This window comes from Electrophorus electricus, chromosome 21 (assembly GCF_013358815.1).
Source record: "Electrophorus electricus isolate fEleEle1 chromosome 21, fEleEle1.pri, whole genome shotgun sequence".
Classification (NCBI taxonomy): Eukaryota; Metazoa; Chordata; class Actinopteri; order Gymnotiformes; family Gymnotidae; genus Electrophorus; species Electrophorus electricus.
In genome coordinates, this window is record NC_049555.1 from 8,071,336 (window position 1) to 8,090,021 (window position 18,686).

Here is an 18,686-nt window from a genome sequence, read left to right on the forward strand (position 1 = left end):
TTTCATTAGACATTTTTAGCAGTTACAAATATTTGATTAACACAATTTTCAATATACTTAACATGAAATATTTAGTATACATTCCATTTAAACCCAACTGCACTATTCACAAATGATGCTAAAAAATACTGCAATTTAATGAATGCAACTGTTACTGCAAATGTAATTGCTTCGAGTGCAGTTTTGACCAAAACATGCCAGTGTCATAAGAGAGAGAAAGTGAAAGGATAGAACAGCAGGGAGGAAGCAAAGAGGAAGCAAGAAGGAGAGAATGAGAGAGGGATTGAGAGAGGAGGGGAGATCAGTCTTACCCTAGAGGACTCGTCATAGGAAGGGCTGGCCTGACCACCTGGGGCCCAGGATGTCTCGGTGGTCCTCTCATCTATACCTGCCAACAGATCAGAGACACATCTCCATTAGCCCCGCGCCTAAAACACACACACGCACGCACACACACCCCAAACATAAAGAGGCAGAAACAAAGACAGATAATGGCTATTATTCAATGGCAGATATTCAAAAGGTTAAAGTAAAAAAAAAAAAAAAAAGTTTACTTTTAAACATTTCTTAAAAACGACAAACAAAAGTGCGCGATCGCCAGCGTCGCCAGCGTCCTGAGATGACACAGAAGAGCACGCGGGCGCTGCCCCTCCCCTTTCTCCCAGCAGGAGGGAGGGAGGAGGAAGCAGAGGGGTGCTCTGACCGATCCATTCTGCTTCCACGCAAGAGCAGGGGCCACGCGTGTGCCGGCGTGCCAGTTTGTGGCGCGCCGTTTGTTTTGCTTTACATAAATCACGTTTGGGAGGCGGCGTGGCTAGCCCCGCGTGCGCCAACACCCGCCGTGGCCCGCGCCCCTCTCCCGTCTGCCCGTGATGGATCGCTCCGCCTCCTCAAAACAGCTCAGCACTGAGACCTGATGAAGCTCATATTTTACGGTGCCTCCCGGCTCTCAGAGACAGCCGCTGAAAAACACACACATGGGGGTTGTGGTGCGGGTGTGTTTACAATAAATAAATAAATAAATAAATAAATAATAAGAGCTGACAATGGAATAAATTCAACATCTGGTATGTGACGAGCAAATACAATATCTAGTTCTCTCAAAATTGCATTTTGTGGATGCTGTTGAAAAGCTATATGAATCCTTGGGTCTTTCTGCTGTTTGAGCCAATATTGTTTCGCAGGTAACAACATTCCATTCCACAGACTCATGTACAATCCGCAAAATTGCAATAGAGAAAAATATCAATATCTCTCAAAGTTATTGATAATCTACCTCAGTAATTTCAACAGAGCACAATACTTTTCATTTGATTCTGTTATGACACTCATAAGAAAGAGAAGTAAACCCATTGTGTAGAATGTGGTGCCCACACGAACACAGAAAAGATTACAGAATTGATAAAAGTGTCATAGATACAATGTTAACATTTTCCTAAAAATATGCAAAGCCTTACTGGCTGTAAACAGCCTTTCACTGCATGGTTGGGCAGGCCACATTCTACACAGCGAATATGAGCTTGACATTTGCATACGGAAAACAAACAACAGAAAGAGGGTGACAGAGAGAGGAAGGGAGAGAGAGAGGAATAGAGAGGGCAAGTGAGAGACAGAGTGCAAGCAAGAACAAGAGAGAAAGAGCAGGAGAGGATGAGAGCGTTTGCGTGTGTGTGTGTGTGTGTGTGTGTGTGTGTGTGTGTGTGTGTGTGAGAGAGAGAGACAGACAGTGAGAGAGCGAGAGAGATTTGCCACTTTTCTTTCCTCTTAAGGCCTGCAACACAGAGTGTGTAGGCAAAGACTGGTCTAATGCCAAAGAATTCACAGGCCAAGTGGTCTGTGTGGCACTCCTGCACAGAGAATATCAGCACATTCAGGCTGGGCCAAGGCAGGCATTTTCCCCTGGCCCTCGCTGACACTCTGCACTTCACAGCAGCAGCACACTGCAGGTGACCCTCTGGTTAAGAAAAAGGTCAGGCACACGACACAGAGTGGAGATGGTGGAATGGGCTTTGTCTGCATGGTTCGTCAGCAAGTGACCACTAAGTAGCCGTCAGAAACAGGGGGGTGAAAGAGACAGTCTGGCAGAGAACAGACTGGGCTGGGTCGCGGATCCACACGCAGCACTGGAACGTGTCAAAAGAAGGGACATATGTTCTGTATTCCAGCAGAGGAAATGACCTCACAGGGAAGTCCTTCTCAGAGGTGCCCTCAGGAATTCTTGGCCATGATGTCTTTACGGCGCTGTCCATTACTCTTATCCCTGTTAAAAGTATTAAATAAACATGTGCTACATAGATTTCAAACCAACACACAAGTGTTGAAGGGTGATGACTGAGAGAGGTTTTTTTTTTGGGGGGGGGGGGGGGGGGCTTCCCCTTTCCATGTTTGTTCTGTTATGAGTCAGCAGCTCAAGTTATCCATGAACCAAATCACAGAGGACTTGTCAGCAGGCTCCAGACACCAAGGTCAGTCCCATTTTCCAAACTACTAACTTATAATTTACATCTTACACCTGAACAGAGGCTTAACTATACTTAAACCTGTCCTACGGAGAGTCTCTGTGGCCATTAAATCACGGTTATAGCCACAATTTTCCCCAGGATCCCTGTGAAACGTTACGACTGCGCCGGTGGACACATGCAGGCCTATCAGTCCCTGCTCAGTACTTTGTCCCGTAACTGACGCTCACGCTGTGAGATATAATTTGTAATTGTCATTGTGATATTGGTGACTATGTTATGCCAGATGTCTAACAAGCGTGATGACTAACCTCAGTCCTGAGTACTCAGCGGCGACTAAAGTGCTGACGTGGTCCTACAAATGTAAATGATTTGAACTAAAATAATGAAGGTCAGTCTTTCATCATGTTACATTAAGATCACCAGCGTGTTTCATGTGTTTCTTAATTTTAAGCAATATCACCACATTATTATTATTTTATCCATACCTGCAACTAGGGCTGGACTATAGAACATGTACATTTACATTTAATAAGGCAATTGTCTTTTTTTAACCTGAAACATGATTTTCAATATAACATGACTTGATCTCAAAACACCTTAATGTTTGAACTCAGAACTCATTGTCTTTTTACACTAGAGTCCAAAACTTGCTATTTTGTTTGTAGAAAAGGAAACAGGGTTATTTTTGTCCAAATATTAAAGCTTTTTCCACCAGCACTGATGTAGACACTGTCCTCTCTCTCTCCTCTCTGTTGAACTTATACCTTACACCACAACACTCACTTCTCCATTCTGATTTTTGAAAAAGTATACATTGAATCGAATCTAACAATAAATTAAAATACATTAACCAAAAGTCCCACTGCCCACCCCTTCCCAAGTACCTCAACACGTGGCCTGTGCCTCTACCTCTACCTGCTAATACACAGCAAAGCACTATTGTAAGTCGCTATTGTAAAAGCATCTGCTGTCTGTCCCCAGATTCTGAAGCCAGTGCTCCTACCCAGCTCTGCTCCACACTGATAGAGGCTGCTCCCACATTAGCTGGTCCCAGGCCCACTAACCAAGCACCGCCTCCGCTCAGCACTGAGCACACCGCTCCCATAAACCCCCCACTGCTAGCCAAATGCAGCCGTGTGTATATCATATAGCTCATCTTTATAATTATTTCAAAGGCACATTTTTTGTCACACTTAATTATGAAAATTTGCTTCAAAATAAATGCAAATTATGCACGCATAAACGCCCCTACCCAAGTGCTGTGGATTTTGTGCTCTCGCCCGGTGCCAAAGAGTGTTCATTTACATGCAATGTCTGTTGAGAGGAGGATTTAAATATGCATTTAACTTGGCACGGGTGCTGCCTCATGTGCAAATCTTTGTCTTTCCTATTTTAGTGTCTGGCTGCCATGACTGAACTTTTTTACTGTCCTGTTTGGAATTTCTCAGTAATAGTCGAGACTTCACTGCAATATTTCTATTTAAATAGCAAAGTGGTTTGAATGATAGTTTGATTTATGACTGTTGTGACTGCACAGCCAAAGAGACAAAAATGTAGGTTAACAGTATCAGCACTGCCACATTGATCCTTAGAAAGTTATAAAAAAAGACTCCAACAGCTGGAATACAGATTAAGTTATCTTAAAATAAAGCCTGTCCTAATGTCCACATAAAAATAAGAAATTCCACAATTCCCAGCCAGCTTCCATTGTGCAAATTTTCTCCTTCTCGGGCCTCGCCGTTAAACCGGGCACTGCAGGGCATTCCGGGCCAGCCAGGTCATGTGACAGGTCCACAGCCCCCAGGTTGGGCAGGGAAAGATGCCCGAGTGAGGGCGCTGGCTGCTCCAGACGACGAGCGAAATCCCAGCCAGCCTACTGGAAAGAAGGAAATGCGTGATGTCCTCACCACCTCATGCCAGAATGCTATGAGAACACGACCTTGACTGGAAAGCAAATATTTTCCTTGGCAGAGGACGTCACTCTTCTGGAGTTTAATTGTCGAACGTGTCTACACACATGCACGGGCTCACACTCTCACACACACACACACACACACACACACACACACACACACACACACACACACACACACACACACACACACAGCCCTGCTTTGATCAAGGACCCCCTATTACTCTTAAAAGCACCAGCCACCCCCAGTTCACCCATGGGAAAAAAAAAAAAAAAAAAGACAAGAAAAAATGATGCAGTCCTGGCTTAGCCCACAGCCAGACACTACGGTGAAGAGCACACACGCTTGACGTGACATCACAAAGTGTGGGGTGCAAGGCATTTGAGGATGGAATCTGCTGCTTGCCTAATCGCCACGGAGATGGATGCACTGGCAGGCCGGATGGGCATTGCTGGTGGAATTCGTGGCAGACCGTGGCAGAGGAAACACCGTTTTTCCCCCTCTGTTCTGCCTCAGTGGAAGGCAGGAGAAGGAATAGAAGCCCCATACTAAACTGGTGTGTGTGTGAGGGAGCGAGAAGCCCAGCTCTCAATGCTAACTGAGCCTCGGACAACATTAGCCCGTTAGCAACGTACAAATGCTGCGTTACGTGCTTGGTGGCCTGAGAAAAACAACAACAACAACAATGTTGAAATTACTAACTAAAAAATAACTAATAACTAAATAATAAAATTGCAAATAACTTGGCTGGTTAATGTTACATTTTAAAATGATGAAAAACGGAAAAACTGAAAGCTGTATACTGCATTAATACACATGTCAGGGATTGAGAGCGGAAGCGCTGTATCTGAAGTGGAGGGTGAAGGAGATGCAGCCTGTAGGTGAGAGTGCTGGCAGTGGTGGGTGAGTTTGTCAGGACTACAGCGTCGCCTTCTTCAGGACAGCCTGCTGTCTGCCAACCCGCAGCCAGCCACGCAACACTGTCTGTCACTCTCACTGAGGCACACAAGACCCCGCTGCGCTACACACACACACACGCACACGCAAGCACGCACACACACGCACACGCACGCACGCACACGCAAGCGCTCCTTTCTCATACATGTGTCAAACATAAGCGCGCACGCACACACACTGCTGTCACTGACTACGGAGGTGGAAAAATACACTTGTGTATAAAAAAGAAAAGAAAAGGAGAAGAAGAGAGAAATGTCTGAAAGCAGGGCGGATATGGAGATGCAGGGCTAATTTTAATATATGCAAAAGAGGAAACTATTTCAGGCAGTTAGCTTCCAAAAAGCTAGCTACTCAAGTAATGAGTTCCTTCAGCTGTGACTAAAATGGCTGGTGGATTTCTGAATATTCCATATCCCAGAATTGTATGCACTGCACATTAGGACTGTGTGTTTGTGACTACAGTGAGAACGAGTTCGCAAATATTCTGACTATACTTACTGACTGCGATTCCCTCCGATTAGTGTTTTCAGTAGATTGACCCAGACACTGCACACCTACAGTACGTGTCTTTTCAATGCTTCAGCGAGTGTTATGAGACTGGCAAATGTACCCGTGCTCACTCTCACACACACACACACACACACACACACTAGCAGTGCATCAGTACTCATCGATGAAACAGCAATATAATTAACTTTCGCAATCAACCAGTCACAGATTTGAATAAAGGTGATTCTCATTAATGCTGTGTATGAACAACTGCACAAAGCTTCTAATCTTGCGTGGTGTGACCTGTTAACACCTGAAGCAGGCACTGCTGAGGCGAGAACGAGAATTAGATTCCTTTTGCTTTATTTGCATTTCATGGCCTTTCAGCAGTAGCACCCATATCAGGCAGCACCCTGGACAAACTGAGTCACAGACATGAGGTGCTAGCTCGCACTTCTCTTAGCAGATATGGAAAATAAACAATGCATTATGAGTACAGAAATCACAAAAACAAAACCTTTTTTTTTTTTTTGGTGTAGGTAAAGTACACATTGTGGGTGTGTAAAACAGAGCAGGAGAGAGCGAGAGTGAGACTCAACGCTGGCGCGCAGTCACCTCATTTTAACCAGCATTCCTGCTGAGCGCACAACACATGACCCTTTAAATTCTCCGTCAATAAAGAGCCCTCGAGCGAATAATGCAGCATCTTTGAAATAAAAATGGTGGAGGTTTAAAAGTTTCTTTACCCATCTCACCCCCCCCCCCCCCCCAGGTTTCAGGGAGCACATTGAGGGGCCCTCTAAGGGGTCCAGGCAGAGTAGTTCTGCTGTATTTGTCTGGCCATGCCCAGTTCAGACGCATTAATCCCAACTCTCATTCCCTGCAATTTCCACACTTCCTTCCTGTGCTGCGTTTGCACCATATGCTCACGTTCGCTTACCGGGGATGGGGGGGATTAGGGCGGGGTCGGGGCTCCGTCTGAGAAGTGGAGGTGCCTGAGCCCGAATGGAAGAGAAATTTATCTCCCTTGTAAAAATGGGGGGTGTGGGGGGGGGTGTCTTAGAAGAAAAAAAACTCAAGAGCTTTCGCCTTTCTCAGACAGCGTAATTAAATTCAGCGCAGCCAAGGGTGCAGTGTCAACCAGAGTGCATGGATCCGATCGCGAATCAAAACCCTGGTGTGTCTTCAACTGAAAGAGAGCACATGGCGAGCTCAGAATAATCAATGCGTCCCATGACTTCATCAGACGAGCATGCAAATAGCCAGGGACGCATCTCCGTTTGCATGCGACACGCACCAAACCTTGTGTGCATTCGCCGTGCTGCACACAAAGGGATTACGCTATCACACCCCTGGGTGCTTGCAATCAAGGCGGCGTTTATTGCATCAGGGGGATTTATTTTTATTGAGCTGCTCTCATTAGTGGGCTTTAATCAGAGCTGCGTCTTATGACTGCTCCGCTTCCACGCCCGCTTGCACGCACGCACGCACGCACGCACGCACACGAGCGCACGCGTCACACTTTCGTGGCCCTCCATCTCTCACCTGGCGCGTGGCTCGCACACTGCACACGTGCGCGTGCACGGGTGCTTGTATGCGCATGCACACTTGTGTGTTTACGCACATATGCAGGCACACGGTGCAGAGCCGTGATCGTTTCCAACAGCGGGGCCGTCTTCAGCGTCGACACCGAAACCCTCTTGGCCTGGCAAGGTGGAGCGCACTGAGCTGACACCAAGGGCTCCTCACACGCCATCGTCCTCACACCTCCCGCCGCACCCCATGCTGGAGGAGCTGGACCTGGCGAGGGGGTTGGCGGGGTAGGCAATCGCACCACAGCCAAGCCTAACAGACAGCACTGCCGAGCGGGGTGGCAGCAGCCTGAAGACCCCCCCACCCCCAACACACACACACACACACACACACACACAGAACCGCCGCCCACCATCGTTTCTTCTTCATATCACTGAGATGGGGCAGTGGATGATGGAACAGTGGGATGAAAACGTTCCGCAGCCAATGGAGGGCGGCAGAGGGAAAGGACGGCGAGTATTAATGACGCAGTAAACTGACTGATAGCCAATCAGAGCTGATGACCACTACCCTCAGAGATCCCATCTGTCAGAGGGAGAGAGGAGCCAAGATGACACAGGCTGAATAACACAGTCTAGCTTCATATTGATTAACTCTCTGTGGCCCTGCGCACGGGAAAACACACAGAGGCTTTAGCGCGAAACAAGAAGTGCTGTGGAAAATGCCACGGATTTCCATCAGAAACACACTCCATAGTCTTACCCTGTCTATACCATCACTGGGAGAGGTTAGCAGAGATGGAGCTTGAAATTTAGCAATGCTTTCTCATGATTTATTTTTGTTTTGTTTTTTTTTAAAAAAAAATCATAAACTGAAAAAGCGTAAAGCACAGATACTAAATAATTTGGACAGCATATTAGTATACATGGTGTGCACCTACGGTATGTCTTAATCCAAGTAATGAAGACAGAAAGAAGGGAAAAATCCCTGGGCTTATTACAATAATTACCATGGTAACAAACAAGTATGAGGCTGTGCATATTCAAACTTGAAAGCTTTACAAAGTCTTTAGGCAGAGTCTAAAAATCATCCTTCAAAAGCCAAATTAAAACCAGGAACAAATCAGTGCTACACAGAAATCCTCAAGCCATTTTCAAGAGAAGAGGTTGGACTTCAGTTTGATTGGTATTTTTCGCTGCTGCAAAGGAAGGGAGGGGGTTTGTTTTTCGGATCCAGGACCTAAAAACACCAGAGCAACTGAAGTGCAAATGCGGCGTCCAGGAGAGCCCGAGCCGGCCTCTGCCCGCATATTAGGGCTGCCACCACAACAGCTTTCCCACATCAGCTCTGCCTGGATCTAAAATGAAAATCCAGATAGAAGTATAAGGCTTCAAGTCACGCTCTACTCCACACTCATATGCAGGCTCGCAAGCTCACAGTCCCAGTTGTGGTGCCCGAGGACTGCGTGCGTGCGTATGCGTGTGTGTGTGTGTGTTCGCGCGCACGTGTGAGAGAGAAAGAGAGAGATGCACCATCACCTCCAGCATCTTCCTAAACCCCTGACGCACGGCGCTGATTGGCCGAGTGCCGGTCTGCACTGCACGCCATCTTAATCTCGGGCCCTCCAGAACCCTTTCTACCTTTTCATGGGAGGAAGGGGCTTAACAAACCAAGCTTAACAAAACCTCCCTGCAACCCGGAGGGTAAGCGTGGCACCCGCACATCTGTGAGGCCAGCAGCCACGCGTGACTTCACAGACGTCCAAGTCTGACACAGGCGTGCACAGGTGCGGGCACAGCCCGCCGTCAGGTGGTCAAGTCAGGCCTGCGCATCACAATGTTCCCAGTGGGAGGAAAGACTAGCCTCGAGCAGTCGCAAGCCATGACAGCCATAAATAAAAAAGAAAAGAAAGAAACAAACTTCATCTTCTTTTATATGACTTTTTCATTGCAAAAGGACATCCTGGAACTTCCTTTTTAAAGGTGTGAAGGGTAATGAGCAGGCTAATCAGCTGCACGCCAAAATGGGGGCTATTCCTCCTCCTTTCTGGGTCTTCCGTCCGGGTCTCCCCTCGAGTCCTCTCGCCTGCACCCCGCTGCCCGCGAGGGGACTGAGAGATCAAAAGGGGACATTATTCCTCCACTCCGCTCATCTTATTCCCAGTGGGTGTCAGCCGCCCCTCAGCCAAGGCTGTATGGCCCGCTCTGGGGCCCGTTCCAGGGACCTGTCTGCAGGCTCTATGATCGTTAGAAGCAGACAGCCTTTGCTGACTTCAAGCAGCCCTAAGGGGGAAGAGCTGGAATTAGTAGGCAGAGCTGAGTAAGCCATCAAACATCATTGTCTCGCTCTGTGTCTTAGTTAACGGTGAGTTGCACACACGTGTGCAGTGACCGTGGCCTCATATCACAATAACTTCATCTCCCACATGGGGCTGGGGAAGGGGGAGTATGTGGGAGGAGAGGCATGTGTCAGGGACTGACCTCAGCCAGAAAATATACACTCCCAGTCCTGACCTCTGACCTGGGGCTTCATTCAGGAGCACTACATGTAATTTATAGAGACAAATAGAAATAAAAAGCAATAAAACCCATCTTTAACAACGCGGCTCGTATTAGTTCGTGTGCATCAGATATGGGTCAGTTGGAGAGCTTTTACGGATGTGCCTGACAAATGTTTCGGGGCCTATTCCCCGGCCAGCACTCTCAAATTCAATTCTGAGCTATGATTTAAGCTCACAAGACCTTAATCTTGTTTCCACATACAGAGGGACTTATGGGTCAGACATGTAATGAAATTGGAATGTGGTGGACGGTCCATCTCTCGAAAAGCAAGATGATCTGGCCTGTGCACATCCCTCAGCCTCAGACCAGTATTAGCAATTCAAATGGTTTTCAAAACTTGTTTGGGAAACTCACGGCCAGACAGAAAATACATAAATAAATAAAAATTATATATATATATATATATATATATATAAAAAATCAGCAATCGTTGCTTTTTCACGGACCCGCGTCTCTCTGACTGCGACGGTCTTGAAGAGCAAAGACTTCATTCGGAAGGGCCCATAAATAGGCTATTATATTAGTTAATGCAGGGAAGCTCACATCTGCGGAAGGCAGCCTGGCAAGCAAGAAGGCACGATGGCGTCGTTAAAACAAACAAACAAAAACTGAACCCCACTCCATGTGGCGCTGAGCTTCACAGCATCCGCGGAACTGCGGCGTCGATTCGTGCCGAGACACCGGCGCTGGAGGATGCGTGTGCCATGGATTCCACGCAGCGCAGGGAAGGAAATGCGCGTTTAACGTCTGCCCATCACCCCCAATGGCCCCCCCCGCATGAAATTGCTCTGATGGCTCACCAAGCATGGCGGAACTAGACTTTGTTTGAGCCATCAAGCAAAAACGAGCATAATTATCCAACCTTAAGAGCAGTTAAGGAACATGTTGGCACTCAATGAGCGATCTCGACGCTTCGCCAGACTGACAGCGAAGCCTGTGGTTGTTTCTCTGGGTTTTTTTTTTTCCCCCTTTCCACTAGAACTGACAGGGATGGAATTTTCTTCGTTTCACTGCTCGACTTGATATCACATGACCCTACAGGGTGTCATCTAACCACTGGCAGCATGGCAGGAATCGAAGGATTCAGGTCAATAAAAGGCCACCATGTGTCCCAAAGGATAGAACTCCTAGCACCACCACAGCTTCACTGTAAAAGCACTAAATGTATAAAGAGAAAATATGGTCTTAGAAATCTATTAAATACCAGAATATTTTCAACTACATCAACTTTACTATTTCAAAGTGAAAGGACAAAACACTCTATCATATATTAGCTGGTAATATTCAGAGAGATATTTCACTAGTGTTATCATTAGAAAAACAGAGCTTTATGCCACTCAACAAAACTTTATGATAAAACAAATGCAGTAAACACAAAAACAGAAACACAAAAATAAGGATGCATTTCCATATATGACCCACATACTTTAAATGACTTACTCCTCTGGCAAAGCCTGGGGCTCTAGGTGATATCATCATAATAAATCCCCACTCTCTGTATGACAAAGTCATCGTGAAGCAGCTGAGCGTGTGTGTGGACCCAGACTGCTCCCCTCTGTAGCACACCTGAACAGCGCCCTGCCACTCTACCCTAGACTGCAGTGACAGCTCCAGCCGCGCTACCAGACCAGACAGGTCACGGCGTCTCTGGGAACACAGCCCAATACCCCTCGGGACCATCGCCCAATCAGAAGATAACCTCACGTATAGCTATGTACATTGGAACAATACGTTCAGATTGTCTAGGTATTACCAGAGAATAGGACATCGTCTGTCTACGTTTAAAACTGTTTTGATTGTACAAACTAGTATTCAAAATTCAACCCAATAAAAACTTTTTTTTTTAAAAGCCAACAAATTTTGAATTTTGCCAAACTTTTTGGGGCTTTCTTTTGTGCAGCTTTTTAAAGCCTTTGTGGAAATGAGGAAGGAGATACACGAGCCATGCCAAATAACCTGACTTCAAAGGACACTGATCACTATGGCAACAGAAAGATCTGCCACAACTGAGTCTGTTGGTGACCTGTGATACATAAATGAGACGTACAAACATTCTCCCCAAAATCTCCCTGTCAGAACACAAGCACACAGCCTGAGGAATCCCCTGCGTCACACGCACTGAGTGGGACAGTGGTTCACACATCAAACAGCAGGTTAGCTAAAAATATGCAGACCTCCTTCAGAGAACAGGGGTTCTTCTTAAAATGTAAAACCAACAAAGACTAAAATGAACAAAAACAAACAAATCTGTCAGACAGTGTTGCTAAGTTTGGGATGATGGTAAGTCTATAAACACTAGGTCTAAATGTGTTTGCGTGTGCCTTTGTGTTGAACCTCTAGCTCTGATACAGTGGGGTTTCAAAGTACAGTACAGCATCCTCCATCGAAGTCTGAACAGTTCTGCATCACAAATGTTTAAGTGGATTTAAACATGACAATACCATTTTTGAGAAATGAAATCAGCAAAGCGTAGAAACTAGCTGAGGGTGTCTCAGGAGACAATGGCTTCCGGAGCCCAGAAAAACGTATCAGGTTGGTTTTAATAACAGAAACTGTGAAAGCCACAGTTTGGTGGTTTTAGATGTTGAAAATGTTTGAAATAATCTATTCTGAAATGAATTCGTGCTTAAATGAGAAAGACTTAGGCGCTGTTTTAAACAACAACAAAAAATACAAAATTGCAAATCCTCTGAAAAGCCTTTGATGATAAGCTTTGCTCAAGTACTGTTTTGTCACCTTTTATATCTCTGTTCACTGTGCTGCACAGCAAAGCAGTTTTATTTTCACGCAAAAATTATCTTAAAACTCCAAGCCATTCACTTTGGTGAGTTCTGAGACTTTTTGTGGTGTTTTTTTTTTTTTTTTTTTTTTTTTTTTTTTCCTTTTTTACAAAGAAAGATACCCAGGCTGAATAAAATTGTGAATACTAATCATTTCCCATTCTTCTCAAGCCCTCATTAATAATTAATCAGTAGAGTGTTTTCTAATCCACCAACAATTCAAGCAGCAATGACAGACTGAGTGGCTCAGCCCACACATGGATGGAGCCTTCATGCATCAAATGCACAAGAAAAACCAAACCAAACAAAAAAACCTCACATCCACCTCCCCTGACAAGTTAAGTGGTAGCTAACTCACGAAAATACGGTCAGACTCAATCCCTACAACATTTTATACTACCTCTATTTCTGAGGATTTTCATGGTAAATGACAAATAATTTGTAACTTAAATATACAGCCAATCTCCACCCAAACAACACTTTATATTACCTCTATTTCAAGAGCTTTTGGTAAAGCTAACACCATGTTATTACTGCTACACACTCCTTGGTTACACCTTGGTCTTTTGCCAAGGGATACCATTCATTACATTCAGAAGCTATATAGTGTGGTGTAACTAAAGCTGTATAACAAAAGTATTGTCTTAAGCGGAAAAATTTATGACTGCATTCCACTGTTGTCCTAACTGCTTCTTGGTAAGCCTTTAAAATGGCCATTTCCAGTAAAGCCGAGGACATTTATCTTTGCGCTGCCGAGTGTGCCAGTGTTACACACGCCTACCAGGATGTGTTGAATAACTGTGTCGATGGAGACAAAGGAGAGACTCTGTTGTTATGCAGGTGAGACATGCCACGGTGACCTGTGGATGAGCCAGAGGCCTGGCAGACCACAGTGCTCTCACACAAGCCTGGCTCTCCCTAAGGTAGAGGGAAAGGGCATGGGGTTGGCACCAAACACTTCTTTTGGGCCCAACAGGAAATGTGATGGAACAGCTTGACTCTGTGCATACACCTTCCTTACCGAGCTCAGTGCAATGTTTTCAATCAATCAAGAAAGTGATGATTAAAAAAAAAAAAAAAAAAAAAAGTCAACCTTCCCTGTTTTGGAAATCAGTGAATGATATCTGCCATTTTTGTCATGTGTTGATCAGGCCATGATCTCTGTGCAATCCTGAATTATTAAGTGCAGCAGGATTACTACATAGTGTGACACTGCTTCTTCAGCAGAAAAAAACTAACAGAACAAAATCAAACAAACAAGCAGTTTTCAAAACGAAGTTCTAATATTAACAAATGAATATCAAAGAAAAGTTTACTTTAATTACATAGAAGAGGCAATAAACAAATAAGACGGCTAACAATCTCTCATTACAGTCACTAAACAAACAAATTAAGCCATGTACATACACAAGTCCACAAAATATTCAGACCTCTGAGCAGTCAAACAAACCCCCCCCCCCACTACTCCCCCCAAAAAACCAGCCGTTAATCTACCCACTTAAACAGACACAAAATGGAACACAAATGGTTCACATCGCACATGGCACACAGCACATTCATAAAAGCTCCTTACAGACCCTTCTGCCTCACTATTCACTAATCTCCTGACTGTGTGATCTTTAGATAGCTGACAAAAAGTAACAAGCGCCTTGCTTTGTCATTTTACATAATGTGCACTGAGGAGGCATAATACGTGACTGTGGCATTTTTTAAAGATGCAGCGTAGATGAGAGATTCACTTTCATGTAATATGCTGTGGCAGCTTTACCCCAACCGTAACATACAATCATACAAACATGGATTTAAAGCCGCATTACTGTAGCCTACCTACCCTAAGAGTGGGGTTTGCACCCTCCGCACCGCCTTCTTAAACATAAAGCACCTGCAAACATTTGGTACCGCATTCAGGGGGTTGCCTCTGTCATTAAAACCTGACAGGTGGGATGGGGGACATGGGGGGTGTACTGGAACAAAAACAAAAACTGCCCTTTCAGTCTAAATGAAGCATTACAGGAAAGGATATGCGCCAGTCTACAAATCATATTAAAAAAATTGAAATAAGAGTAACCTGACATTATTTTAAAAAAAAATAAGGAAGTAGGGAATTTGTTCTTGAAATATGAAAGAGGTCTCAACAAGAAAAAACGAGCCCCAGTTTACTCTGATTCGAGAATGGTGTGGCCTTGAGAACTGATGGCAACCAGTGTGCTGCTGCAGCATCCGGTAGCCTGAGACTACTGCACGTCACTTTAGTACAGGTACCATGATCAAAAATGGCAGGGTCTTTTAATCTAACATGACATAAGAAAGCATACAAAGAAGCCTAATTAAAAGCTTGTGTTTGACGATGCCAGGGAAGCTGACATGAAACCAAGAGCATGCTGTGAAATTTCAAATAGGACATAACTAAAGGGTGTTTTCTTTTTCAGTGTGTCTACAACCCGTGCTCAGTGGCAGTCAAAGGTGGAGGCACCCAGGTTCTAATGTGTTCTCCAGACTGCAGTGCCTTACACTGGGGAAAAAATGTAGGCCGCAAGTTAAAAAAACAAAACAAACCACCACCACATGAACCTGTACAGTCTCCTTATGGCTCCTCATTAACCTCGACTCACTAAAATCTGAAAACACCTCCAGAGGCATCTGGAATCCTTTAGCTTTACCAACTGCAATCAAACGACTCTGAAAGGCACCTCACTGCACCACCACGTGAGCAGAGCGAGTGAGACAAACTCTCATTTAAAAAACCTAATTCTTAAAGGAAGTACCTGATGGATTGAACTGGCTGCTTCCAAGAGTAGTTGGCCTGTTTTTCCCACTGCTCACCGGTGGTGAAAACATCTAAAGGGAGAGAGACAGAGAAGGATGGAGAAAGAGAAATTATTTTGTGAAGTTCTTCAGTCATCAAAGTATGACAATTGCACTACTGTTAAACATGAGCTATGTGACAATAAAATTTAAAGCCCACTATAAGTTATAACTAAAAATAAAATGATACTACTTAACCAATAAAACACTATAAACAGTTCTAGTGATCGTAAGTATTCATATACTCTTGTAAACAGCCAGCTCCTTAGTTCACACGCTTAGCCTACTAGTTTAAATCTACACCAACATCGGAGCTATTAGATGAATATGTAAATAGCCAGTCTTAATAAAACTTGACAATGGTTTCCTCGGTAAAGGACACGACATTTAGCCCATTTTTTACTCGTTAGTATTTTAAATTATTAGGGACAAATAAAGTCCTAGTAATAAACAAGATAATCCACTTATATTCTAAAGAAAATAACAGCACCTTACCGCGCTAAAATCCAGCAAGTCACTCAACTCCTTATCCGTTCCGATAGCGGCAATCCGCTGCTGAGGATTCATCACTGCTGTCTTTTACTAAATCTGGAAAACAGAAACAAATTGGTGCTGTAGCTTTAAGCCAGCAACTACAGACTATGCAAATGACAGTTATGAACATCCGCATCTTAACAATTACTAAACACAATCTGCAGGATATAATTAACTCTAAGCATAACTTTTCCCCTTTCTGTTATGTTTTTAAAACATTAAGCACCAACAGCCTACAAATTGATTGTGTTGTCTTAGGTCGCAGCCTATTTGATTTCTCTGATATTGAACAAGGCATCAGAATCATGAATAAGATCCCATTAGCCGCACATTTTCAATGCCCCAAGTACTGTATATGGCAGAATATACTGTCGACTACTGATGACCATTTCCAAACAAATACACTAGTTGCAAACATGACACAAATATCTAATAAAAATGATATCTTTCTTCACTACCTCACAGAGGAAATATTAGTTTTTGGGATCACCTATATAGATTTAAAGAGAACAGCGAGACCCTCGAATGATAGCCTACGTTTATATACATGTCCGTCCATCATCATTTAAAACAAACAAACAAACACACGAATTTATTCTTCACAAGCATAGTAGTAGAATGGAGCAACTACAAGCCATAACCACACCAAACAGGACAATACTTGCGACTCCACACTTTGGTTACATTAAAGGAAAGTGGTTACTTTGCAAACACGTTGGTCTAGATTTAAACATTCGGCAGTCTGTATTGTGGCTTTATAAACACCGAAAATGCAGTAACTTAAAAGGAGCATTTACATTCATATTAAAACGGCTACTAGAAATTAGAGCGCGCCATCAAGTAGAGGCAGTAAAGCAAACGCCGACCCTTCACTCCATAAACGCTCGTCTTTCTTGTATCCCAACTTCTTTCACCCAGTCCGAAACCTTTAGAAACTCACTACAATATTTTACCTTTTCTTGTATTTAAAATCCAACTAGGGCGATCGGGTGTGGCAATGGTGGTATAGCTTTCCTGAAATCAGGTCTGACGTGCAATTAAATCAATATCTATGTTGTTATATTTTGCAAATATCCACTATATGTAACTTGCGAGTTTCCCTTAGGCAGACATTTTTGCTTGGCGATAGCCTAAGCACAACGATGACGTCTAAATATGTATTCTTCCGCCAGAGGTGATGTCTCGACCTACTCGACCACAACGCGGACGAGTTTGTATGAGACAAACCATAAAGACACACAACCTTGCTGGAGAGTAAGGGACAAATGCTATGGTATTATATTTGTAATTGTACTTGACGAATTTCCGTAAATAATTATTTGATCTTAATGCTAAAATGTGAATTAAAATCCGAATGGCTATTTCTCAGTCCTCTGACCACAGAGCAGTTTAAAGCGCTGTAGCCACCTTCTAAACAAATTGTGTGGTCTTGATCGAGCATCTTGCAAGTAGACAGTTGTACAATACGACTGACTATCAACCGACAAGAAGGTTTTTGGACAAAAACAAGGCAAAGCGCTCAAAGTTTAAAAATGTAGCTGGAAATAAAACATCTAACAGCGAAACAGTAACATCTTGTATGATTATTTTTAAACAGGAGTCCAGTGGCAAACATGAAAGGCCGAACTTGAGCCGTTCCTCGAGGTGGGTGTAGACAAGCATGAAACACAGGGACTATTTTTCTTCCGCTAGGACCATGAGTGAAGATGGGAGAAAATATAACTGCACCCGTATCCAACGTGTTCGTAATACTCGGTTTAGAAAGATTAAGTATCTTAACTTTTGAATAAATTAGAAGATTTAATAAAGACACCGGCCTAACTGACAGAAGAGCATTTTATGCTTTCTGTTTTCCAATTTCTGTTCAGTTTTGCGTTTAATAAAAAAATGAATTTTTATGTTCACATAATTTCAGGGCGATCTGTAAACCTACAGGTTATTATAGTTTAGGCTATTTCAATGGTTGCACATTGCTCAGGATCGGTTCCTAGAGAAACGCGTAGAAATTATTCAAACATTTATTATCCCGGTCAAGCAGCCTAATTATCGCTCACGCTACTGCTCTTTCTGTCACAGACCGGCGAACTGAGACTCGTAGGTTACTTGTGCCGTAGTAGTCTAATATTATAGCCTATATCCCGTCACAAACGTGTAAGATCTCATTTCGGGGTTTTACATTTAAAATGCATCCCATCTAGACTGAATATATTTGTTTTCTACATACGTTATTACGTCCTACACTCAAATGCTTTCCCCTTTACTTTATTGTACGAGAGAACAAAAATGTTAGATGTTTCTTAATCCGACACAATGGAAGGTACTTTCCCTAATTTTTTGCAGAAAACGCATAGTGCCACCTGTTGGACAAAATGACAACAGATGTCATTAGTTACTGCAGATGTCTTGGAAGTCTGAGCTGGTCATGTCAGGATAGTGATTTGATTTCACTGGAGCTACAAGCTTTGAATGTACCGAACAAAGAGCTATGCTAGCTCTGAATTTGTGTTTTCTTTTCATTCTTTCTTTCCGTGTCTTTGGGATTAATCTATCCTATATGAAGTCTAAACACTATTATTAGTAGTAATAGAATCATTAGTATTCTTAGTAATAACAATCTATAATGCTGTTTTAATTGTTGTTAATGCTGTTGTT

At 43.8% G+C, this 18,686-nt stretch overlaps 1 protein-coding gene across 4 annotated transcripts in view; it reads right to left on the bottom strand.

Moving 5' to 3' along the window:
* Positions 1–17,153, bottom strand: part of tcf12 (transcription factor 12) — a 74,932-nt gene extending 57,779 nt beyond the window's left edge. For all 4 annotated transcript variants that reach the window (XM_035520739.1, XM_035520737.1, XM_035520738.1 and 1 more), the window contains exons 1-4: positions 16,988–17,153; positions 15,996–16,088; positions 15,461–15,533; positions 312–388 (exon numbers count right to left, since the gene is read on the bottom strand). In XM_035520739.1, the coding sequence (XP_035376632.1) occupies positions 312–388; positions 15,461–15,533; positions 15,996–16,067 (222 nt within the window). In that variant the 5' untranslated portion in view covers positions 16,068–16,088; positions 16,988–17,153. The remainder of the gene's footprint in view (positions 1–311; positions 389–15,460; positions 15,534–15,995; positions 16,089–16,987) is intronic.
* Between the last annotated feature and the right edge of the window lie 1,533 nt (positions 17,154–18,686).